Source organism: Tursiops truncatus, chromosome 9, assembly GCF_011762595.2.
Source record: "Tursiops truncatus isolate mTurTru1 chromosome 9, mTurTru1.mat.Y, whole genome shotgun sequence".
NCBI classification, from domain to species: Eukaryota; Metazoa; Chordata; class Mammalia; order Artiodactyla; family Delphinidae; genus Tursiops; species Tursiops truncatus.
In genome coordinates, this window is record NC_047042.1 from 61527805 (window position 1) to 61538424 (window position 10620).

The 10620-nt window shown below is 41.5% G+C and overlaps 1 protein-coding gene across 5 annotated transcripts in view; it reads left to right on the forward strand.

Annotated features, from left to right (window-relative positions):
- The window catches only part of AVL9 (AVL9 cell migration associated), a 96292-nt gene that overhangs the window by 57138 nt on the left and 28534 nt on the right, over positions 1-10620 (forward strand). For 3 of the 5 annotated variants that reach the window (XM_019925857.3, XM_019925839.3, XM_073809817.1), the window contains one exon: positions 1070-6235. In XM_019925857.3, coding sequence (XP_019781416.1) covers positions 1070-1163 — 94 coding nt within the window. In that variant the 3' untranslated portion in view covers positions 1164-6235. The other 2 variants (XR_002174519.3, XR_002174518.3) reach the window with 2 other exon arrangements.

Here is a 10620-nt window from a genome sequence, read left to right on the forward strand (position 1 = left end):
AAATATTTTGAAGATTATTCCATACCCTTTGTAAAGAAACTTCTTGTTCCCTCTTTTCTATATTTTTAACTTTTTATTTTTATATTATTTCAAACTTAAATTGTGCAACAGTGTACAAGGAACTCCCAGTTATCTCAGATTCACTGATTATTTACATTTGGCTGTGTTTGCTTTGTCATATCAGTATTGAAAATAGGACCCGTCTCCTTTCTTACCTCCTGAGAGAGCTTGGCTAACCCTTACTGAACACAACTCAAAAGCCCCAGAACTAAGTGATCTCTGCAGGGGTCCTCGTAGCTCTAACGTTCTGTATATCCAGAGATAGACAGGGTGAGAGAACTACTCCACACACTCGTCTTAGAAGAGAAACACAAGGCACATAGCCCCATCACTATGGAAAAGTAGGAAAATTCTACTTCATCATAGTTATATGATGTCAGTTGGTAGTTAATTTTTAGTGATGCTGCTGATATTTAAATTCTAAGGCCTATTCTCTTCTTCCACACTCCCTTCTTCAGGAATAGTGAGTATGGATGATTCAGCTTAAATAATTTCACTTTAACACGAGATAACGCTCTTAAAAACAGAACAGACCTCAGGCAGATAGAGCTCTGTGTGTCTTCATTTGATGCAACATCATTTTAGATGACAAAACCAAATTTCCCTAAGCAGCCTAACAACTCTTCCCTGCAGGTGGTTTTTAGTTATCAACTTGGATTTAGGGTACAGAGAGCTCATAGGACTTTTTCAGCTCTCCGAGTCATTCTGCTGCACAGCCAGTGCTGAGAACCACTGGTCTGGCACAGTGGGTATTAAGGAAAGAGTTTGCTCAAGATTTTCAAAATGCTTAGGAGAGCAGGGTCTTACACCCTGGCATTATCCAGGTTCCTCTTAGACATTCCCATGGTAAGGGATTATTTTGAAACTAGAAGTGTAAATGGTATTTTAGTAACTATTAACATATCGGTTGCAGTTAATTAACATTTATTAATTAACATTGGTTTTTCAGTGTCTCTTAACAAAAGTGAAGACATTTTTTCCTTTTGTTTTTCCCCTTCTTTCCATTCAGGCCAGTCAGTTGGAGGAGCTTTTTCCAGTGCAAAGACAGCCATGTCTTCATGGCTTTCTACTTTCACCAGTTCCACTCCACAGAGTCTCACTGAGCTGCCTGACGGGAAACCCTGAGCGGAGCAAACCACCCAGAAGCTGCTGTCGCTTTCTTAGGTTTAAGCATCCCCTGTCTGTCTGCTGCTCCCAGACTGTTCCTCTTCATCGACCACAGGTCCACAGCAGGGACCAATAGGTCGAACTGTTTACAGGGATGGTTGCCCTCTGTGTAAATGAATGTCACGGGATGCTGAAAAGACGAAACCACAAGCGTAGCAGGGACGGCTTCCCAGGTTGGGGTTTAAATTGACTACTTTTATTTCAGTCTGAGCCTGATTGAAACACAGTGAACGTTCTAATGAATTCTGAGTTCTGATATTATACATTTGTTTACTTTAGAAAAGTTTTTACTTGGTGTAAATTTTGTTCTGTTGTTGCTGTTTGAATATCCAGATGGCTATTTATATGTGCTAAGATTAAGTTATATTACTATTTTAATTTCTCTAAAGTGGGCCCTAAAATGTGCTTACATTTAACAGTAAGGGGGCATATAATCCAGCCCTTCATTATTATCTTGCTGAGTTATATGAGGATTTTTTGTTTGTTGGTTTTCTACCTACAAAACACATTTATCACTTCACTTCCTCCTAGAAACCGTGGAAGTCAGAGGTGGTAGTTCTGAGGATGGAGTGTTTTGTTTTGTGCTTTTAATTTATTCTTTCGCAATCCTAAGCACTTGCTTTGAGGTGTCAAGGAGGGTCACTGTGCTTTCTTCCTTTTTCTAATTGTGCGAGTAGATGTGCAAAGAAACAGCATGGTGACGGTTATAGCGGTGTTCAAGCAGTTTAACTGAGTGTGTATTTAGGGCAAGACTTTTAAAGATCTAGGTGTTAGTTCTATTGACTGTAGTAATGTTGCAATCTTTACATGCATTTTTTAACCCAGCGTTTGTGCCTTCTATTTCTTCTTTTGAACAGTTTTCCATTGGGTGTTTACAGACTTACAGGTTTTTTCTTAGTCTTAATCTTCATAAAGCTTTTCAGGGCGCTTGGCCTTCCTACTTCCCTGATAGAAAATCCTCATGTAATCAATCTCTACCCCCTTCCAAAAGCAAGATGATCTGTAAATATTAAACAGAAATCTCATCTTGGCTCACATTTAGAAAAGCAAGAGAAGAAAACTGCAGCCATGACATCAGTCATGTTTCATGAAGGACACCTGGGTTCATTTTAGACACAGGTGTGCTCACTACTGAATATTTTTACACAACTAGACCTCATGTGGCTGCCAGGCTCAGCTCTCATTTGCTTTTCAAGGGGACTTTGGCTGGGTGTTCTCAGGGAGTACTTACAGGCGACAGACTGCTTTTTCAGATACTTGGAAAATACATCATGAGTATAATCTACATTTGATATAAAGAGTATTGAGAAAATTGGGGACCTAATTAGGGAGGACGCTTGATTATATTTGATTTACCCTTTAAGAAATGTTTGTATAAAAAGCACTACTAGGGCATGTAAAAAGAAACATAGGGACATAATCTAAATATCCCTAAAATTTCCAATTTGTGTTTTAACACAAGTCCTGCACACCTAAAAGCGTACTTCCCTTTGAGTATAATAACTCAAGGTAAAGGGCTTATTGTGAGAACTGTATTAATTCCACTTCTGCTAGGAAAGTTTGCTTTCTCAGGAAATACTATTTGAAGAAAAGAAAGTAGTACCAAACAAAACTTTAAAAGGTACTTTAAAGTTGCACTGAGACTAACATCTTATTTTTTCGTGAGGCCGCATTGTTGAGTAGAGTGTGATAGTGTATCGGTACACAGTTGCTACTCTCGACCGCCAGGCTGTTCACGGCGCTAAGAGTGCTGTGAGGGGTCAGCCAGCACGCTGCTGGTTCCTCCTTTCGTTTGTATGGCTTGTACGATTGGGGTGAATTCTCATCTCTCACTATTCCAAGAAGTCCAATCCACTTTGGAATCCCACTGAAATAAATAAAACAAGTTACATAAAGTTTAACTTTGCTTTAGTATCACTCCCTATTTTATATACACCTTAATGGAACTTTCTATTCATGTTTCTGGTTAAGAGTTCAACTCTTATTTACAGTGGTCATTTAACTGGCTTTCAACATAAAGTGAGTATTTCAGAAGATAGAACTTTTGTCATAGAAATGGTCAAAAGACCATAACTCTATTTCCTTCAGGTTCTAGAAGGTATGGGCATCTTCAGGGAGTGCAGGCTATTACGTTGCTGCTGGGGGGCCCTGGGGCGGCCAGCACAGTTGCAGGCAGGAAGCCTGGCCCCTGGTCCCGGGAGCCTACGTGCTTCAAGTTTGGGTTCCTGGCTCCAGCCCAGCGTCCAGCCTGGAAGCAGTAGCCTCCTCTAGCCACTGGCTCTGTGAGTGGAGCCAACACTGGTGTGGCTGTCTTAGGACAACTCACTGGAAAAGGTGTGTGCTTTGCTTGGCCACAGTGTTTTTGTCTGAGGACTGAGTGCGTTTATGTAGGCCCGAGGGAGCTAGGGTCAGCCAGGCTTTTTCAGAGTGTGCCAGGCAACACAGACTGCCTCCATAGCTTGGTGGAGACCTCGCTCCTGTCCAGGTGACTTAAAAAGAGTGTTTGGAAAATGTCCCTGGTGTGCTTTAATTCCTACTAGGCACTGTAATGACGATGACATAGGTAAAGGAAAGAGGGTGGAAGCTGACCCAAGTGTCCTGAGTTAAGTGAATAGGAAAAGTTGCCTGTCACAGTATGGCTTGGGGTTATTTTACATCTGCATTTGGCTCATATAACCAGTATGAGTAGTCTATCCCCAAATCTGTTAGTGATTTACTAGCCCCCAGGCCCTAAAATACAATTTTCTTCTACTTTTTGCTTTAAGAAACACAGCAGCTGTATCTTTGGGCAGCAAACCAGAGCATATGGCATGATTTCGTCAACCTTATCTTGCTTTCCAAGTCCTATATTAAGCATTGTTTTTTTTTGTTGTTGTTGTTTTTAGAATAATTTACTTAGAAAGGCAAGGAGAAAACAAATTAGGAAGGGAGAGGTGAGAAGTTGCAAACCCAAGAGACAAGGTCCTTTAAAATCTGAATGAAAGTACGTTGAGAGCAGTATCTTTTTTTCTTTTGGTATAAATTTATTTATTTTTGGCTGTGTTGGGTCTTTGTAGCTGCGCGCAGGCTTTCTCTAGTTGAGGCGAGCGGGGGCTACTCTTCATTGTGGTGCGCGGGCTTCTCATTGTGGTGGCTTCTCTTGTTGCAGAGCATGGGCTCTAGGAGCACGGGCTTCAGTAGTTGTGGCATGTGGGCTCAGTAGTTGCGGCTCGCAGGCTCAGTAGTTGTGGCGCAAGGGCTTAGTTGCTCTGCGGCATGTGGGCTCAAGCCCATGTCCCCTGCACTGGCAGGCTGATTCTTAACCACTGTGCCACCAAGGAAGCCCGAGAGCAGTATTTAATATGCTAAAGGTTATAATAATTCTTTTATGAAGAACTTAAATTTTTCATCTGCTAGTTACGAGTTTTTTGTTGTTGGTGGTGGTGGTGGTGGTGGTGGTGTACGCAGGCCTCTCACTGTTGTGGCGTCTCCCGTTGCGGAGCACAGGCTCCGGACGCGCAGGCTCAGCGGCCATGGCTCACGGGCCCAGCCACTCCGCGGCATGTGGGATCTTCCCGGACCGGGGCACGAACCCGTGTCCCCTGCATCGGCAGGCGGACTCTCAACCACTGCGCCACCAGGGAAGCCCACGAGTTTTAAAATGAGGCTTTAACTTTATCTCCCTGGCAGGCAGTTTTTTTTTTTAATTTGTTTTGTGGAAGTTAGAGTCAATGGTCCTTTTCCCTGAGGCCTGGTGATGAGTTTAGGAGCGCCCAGCCCTGTGAGGGGCCAGTGGACTTATCCTGAACCCCTTGAACTTTTATCTGCTTCAGCAGTTTGGGAAAGTAGCCTGTCAGGCTGGTAGCCGGTTAGTGTTGCCTGTTATTTTATCAGGGAGTTGGTTGGGACTCTTGAGATGGCATTGACATTTGCATGCTCTGATTGTTTGACCAGAGGTGGCACGTCATTCATGGCCTTTCCACCCAGTTCTGTGGTAGCCTCTAAACACGACAGAGAACGCAACCCTAGTTTCTAGAAGATGATTGTCATGCTGTGTAGCTCAGCGTGCCACTACGAGTTTTTTCATTCCAAGTCTTTGGACTTCATAACATTGGAATTGTTTTCTCATCACTTCCAACATTCCATAAATATTTGTCAAGGACAAAGAAAAGGAATGTGGATCTTTATTCTTCTCATATAAATAACTTTGTACACATGACTTCCTGCTTTCATATGAAGGAGAAGAAACTGGCTCCCTTGTGTGGCAGCTCCAAAACTAAAAGATTGTTGGACGTATAAGGGATTGAATATATTTTGTAAAACGCTAATGCATTTGTATCTCTGTGCTGTTCTAAAGATTACCTTTTTACTTATATTGATTAAAGATATAGAAACTATATATTTAAATCATGTTAAATGGGACACAACTTAGGGATTTTCCTCAATCTTATTTTTCATCGGCTTCTCACACTCGTATAGTATGCTGCTCAAATTTTTTTGTGTGCAATATGAATATTTGAACATTTCAGTGAGGTACTGAGCCAGAAAAGGTAATTGAAGTTTTTAGAAAACTTACATGCTTAGAAAATATATTGTTTTCTTTAAATATTAGTAATTTATAGCTGGAATTATAGGATCAAGACTTGTTTCAGGCCACTTGATCACTGGTTCCTAAATTTAGGAAGCATATGATTAACAAGTTGGTGAAAGCATTTAGTGGGTACAGGAATAGTTTAAATACTTGAGATTAAAGGTTTTTCACAAACCCCATTCTAAGAAAGTTTAGCTTAGAAATCTTAGAAAGTTTTCTTAGGAAGTTTAGAGCTGTGGTACATGTTTTGATTAGAAAGATAGTTTCTCTTTGCTCTAGTAGTTTTATAATTTGTAGTAGTCTTTTGTTTCTGTTGTCATTTGTTTTTTTAAAAATGTTAAAATTATAAATCACGTCCAATCATACTGAATTGTAAAACTTCTACTGTATCTTTATTTTAAGGAAAAATGAGAATAAAATTATCCTGTTTCTCCTGCATACAGTGGACTTGGCCTGTTTTTCTAGAAGTACCCTTCATGTTGTCAGTGTGGTTTCTGGCCTGCTTCACAGTTGGAGAGAAGGGCCAGCTTCGTTTATTAGGAAACCAGCGGAACTAAAGGACTCATTGCTCGTTTTTTATTTTTTACTCTCTCATTTTGAAAATACTTGTGGTGCTTCAGTTTGTGAGGTGGTGACCCTCGCAGCAAGAATGTTTAGTGCCTGGGGCTGCACAAAGTACAACCAAACGGAGTTTGGTCGTGCAGTAACATCTTGTCACATGCTCACGGACAGAAATCCCCAGGGGACTAGGATATTGCCCCAAGCAACCCATTTTTCCATCCGTACTGGTGAGCTTCAGAATAACCTTGACATTTCCACTGAGGACTCCTAGCACATTTTCACATATGTATTTCCATGTACCATGGTTTCCTTATAGCTGTTTTGCAAAACAGCTTCACAGAAGAAGGAGACAAATTTCTTTGTTCCCAGGAATGTGCGCTGCCTTGAGTACGGGGTTAAATTTAAGGTACCAGTGTTCTTACAACGTGGACTGTTGCTGCCTGGAGCTGACAAGGTGACTCGGGCAGTAGAGCTCGACACTGCCAACATCTCCCTTTTCCGAGGACCTGTTCCAGCTGCACTTCAGGCTCTGCCGTGGTGAGGGGATGGTCCCCCATTGTCTCCCAGGTCAGAGCTGCCTTCTCTTCATTCTGATAGAATGGGAGTTGCAATGATCAAACCTGGCAACATCTGGAAAGAGCAGGATTATAGAGCCAGTTTCTTCCAAGGAACCACACTTTGTGAAGGGCTCATCTCCTCCTGTGGTAATCACAGGCTTAGGGAACCGCTCTGCAGCAGGACTGATCTGTCCAAGTTCACAATCGACAAATCCCCAGCGGAGCTTCCAGTCGCGTGAACGACAGCCAACTCCAGTCGAGGCAGCTAAGGTCTAGTCATCCAGCACAGGTAACACACTTTGTATGGCTGTGGATTCAGAGGCCGGGGAGTGTCTGGGGCAGGAAAGCCAGATGGTTGTGCTCTTTGCTCTTGATCCCATGTATACCTGTTTTGGAACCACTGACATCCCAGCCTAACACAAAAACTAAGATTCAAATGTTTCTAAATGTGTATGTTTTATCCTTCACCAGAGCTGGCTTCCCTCCTGGGACACATTGATGTGGAGGGTGGGAAAATGGCGAAAGCCACTTGATAACATACTGATCATTGTTGAAGCCAGGAGATTTGCTAGACTATTCTGGTGTCAATGTATGTTTGAGAATTTCCATAATGAAAAGTTAAAAACTCCTTGCTCGCCATTAAACAACTCTGCTGCTGCTGAAAAGGCTCCACCCTCTGTGTCCTCCCTGCCCGCCCCCCGGCCCCCGACCCTGGCAATACTCTCAAGTAGTTGCAGGGAATTTTGAAGCCTTCAGTTGGGCTCTCGGCATCAAATCAGTGTGTCTGCTAGTCCTCTTCTGACCTTACGTGGTTCCAGTCACTTGTCCTTGTAAAGCAGAATCTCTCTTGAGTTAGCTTTAGAATGGAAGGGCTGGGAAAGAACAGAAAATAAGTTTTTGAAAAAGTTTGTTCCATCACTAAGTTCCTACTGTTCTTCCTCAGTAACTCGTCTTCGTTCCATCGCTTTCTAACTTCACTTCCGTCATTCCTGGTCTATTATGCCTGAGCCTTTATCAGTTTCTCTACTTTCAGTCCACCCTACCCCTCACACCCAGAATCATCTCCCTAAGACATTAGGGTTTTTTGGGTTTTTTTAAGACACCAATTGTACTTGAACATTTGTTACTTTTTTTTAAAATTTATTTATTTATTTTTGGCTGTGTTGGGTCTTCGTTTCTGTGCAAGGGCTTTCTCTAGTTGCGGCGACTGGGGGCCACTGTTCATCACGGTGCGCGGGCCTCTCGCTATCGCGGCCTCTCTTCTTGTGGAGCACAAGCTCCAGATGTGCAGGCTCAGTAGTTGTGGCTCACGGGCCTAGTTGCTCTGCGGCATGTGGGATCTTCCCAGACCAGGTCTCGAACCCATGTCCCCTGCATTGGCAGGCAGATTCTCAACCACTGCGCCACCAGGGAAGCCCCATTAGGGTATTTTTAATTGTCCCTTTGCTGCATGGTAATCCTCCAAGTCTACTTACTGTCTACAGAATTAAATCCAGATTCCTGAATCAGGCACTCAGGGTCCACCACACAGTAACATCCCAAACTTCTCTCCTGACACCTTGGCCTCCACAAGCCCCCTGGCTAAGTGACACCTTTGCTGTGGTCACGCTTTCCCACCCCTCTAGTTGTTGGAGAAGCATTATTGAGAGAACCCCCGATAGACACTTAACTGAAGGTCAGCTCCAGCCTCTCTTGCTCTTCAAAGTCTCCCCTGGGGCTACTCGGAGTTCTTTCTAAAATACTTGGACACAGCTTTGATTGAGCATCACTCAAATAGGTGCTTCTGTCTTGGAGATTTTCAACCAGTAAAACTTTAAGAAAGGGACGGGCAACTTAAGTGCGAAATACACATACAGAAAAGAAATGTATACATTAAGCTTAACCAATCACACAACTAGTACCCAGGCAAGAAATAGCATAGTGCCCGCACCTAAAATGCGCTGCCCCTTGTGTCTCTCCCAGATCATAATTCTTCCTTCTCCAGATGTGTTTGGTTTTCTGATTTTTGAGATAATCGTTTTCTTATAATTCGACCTCCTCCTTCCTGTGTATGTTTCCCAAACAGCATTGTTATTTTTTGTCTGTATTTGAACTTGTATAAACGGTATCACACCATTTGTATTGTCTTTTTCTGCTTAATTTTGGTTTTAGGAGATCATTCTCTTTCACTGCTTTATAAGCTGTTCCACTGTACTACTGCACCACAGTTTATCCAGTCTGCTATGGGTGGGCGTTGGCTGTTTCTGGTTTGAAGCTAATGTGAAGAGCAGTGCTGCTCTGACCCTTCTAGTATGCATCTCCCAGTGCACCTGTGCATGTTTTCTCTAGGGTATAAATGTGGGAATGAAACTGCAGGGTCATGGGAATATGTGTCTCTTCAAACTTTTTAGTTAATGCCAACCTGTTTTTCAAAGGGATGATACCATTTTACCCTCCCACCAGCAGGGAATGAGAACAACATTGTTCCACATTGTCTCCCATGCTTTGGTATCACCAGGAATTTAAATTTCTGCTGATTTGATGGGTGTAAGATGGTATCTCCTTGTGGGTTTTAATTTGCATTTCCCTGTGTACAAATAAAATTGAGTACTTTTTAATTTACTTATTGACTGTTTAGATTTCCACTTTCATGAAATACCTATTCGTCTTTTACCCATTTTTCTGTTAGGTTATCTGTTTCTTATTTGCTTGCATTTTAATTTTACGAGTGTGTATGTATGTGTGTATACCTCAATCTATAGATAGATAGACGATAGATAGATGGATTTCTGGATACTATTTCTTTGTCAATTATGTGTGTTGCAAATACTCATTCCGTGACTTACCTTCATTCTTTATGGTCTCTTGTGATGCATAGAGTTCTTAATGTAGTCAAATTTATCTTTCCTCTTATGATTAGAGGAAATGATATCTTTTTGTGTTTTATTTAAGAAACTTTTCTCTACCTCAAGGTCATAAGGATATTCTCTGTAATCTTCTAGGAGTTTTTCAGTTTTGCCCTTCACATTTAGGGCTTTCTTCACCTGAGATTTCTTTCCCAGTCCCCACTCCCCCCTCCCCTCCCCGATATGGCTAGAAAGTTTTGGCACTTCTTATTTGGCCAAGTAAGGACTCTGTTTATTTATTATTTATTTATTGGTTTTTAAAAACCTTTTATTGAAATATAGTTGATTTACAATGTTGTGTTCTAGGTGTACAGCAAAGCGATTCAGTTTTATATATGTATATTATATATATATATATAATATATATATACACGCACTGCTTTTTAGATTATTTTCCATTATAGGTTATTACAAGATACTGAGTAGAGTTCCCTGTGCTATACAATAGGTTCTTGTTGGTTATCTGTTTTATATATAGTAGTGTGTATATTTTAATCCCAAACTCCTAATTTATCCCACCCCTGTCCCCTTTCCCCTTTCCCCTTTCCCCTTCGGTAACCGAAGTTTGTTTTCTATGTCTGTGAGTCTATTTCCGTTTTATAAATAAGTTCATTTGTATCAGTTTTTTAGATTCCATATATAAACCATATCATATGATATTTGTCTTTCTCTTATCACTGTCACTTTTTACAAAGACGTTTTAATACCAAAACATGGGAAGAGCATAGGGTCAGAGTAAAGGAGAATCCTTTAAATCAAATTAGTAACTCTTTGTGTTGTATGAGTTTAATTTGTCCCTATATTTCTCATTTTGTTACAG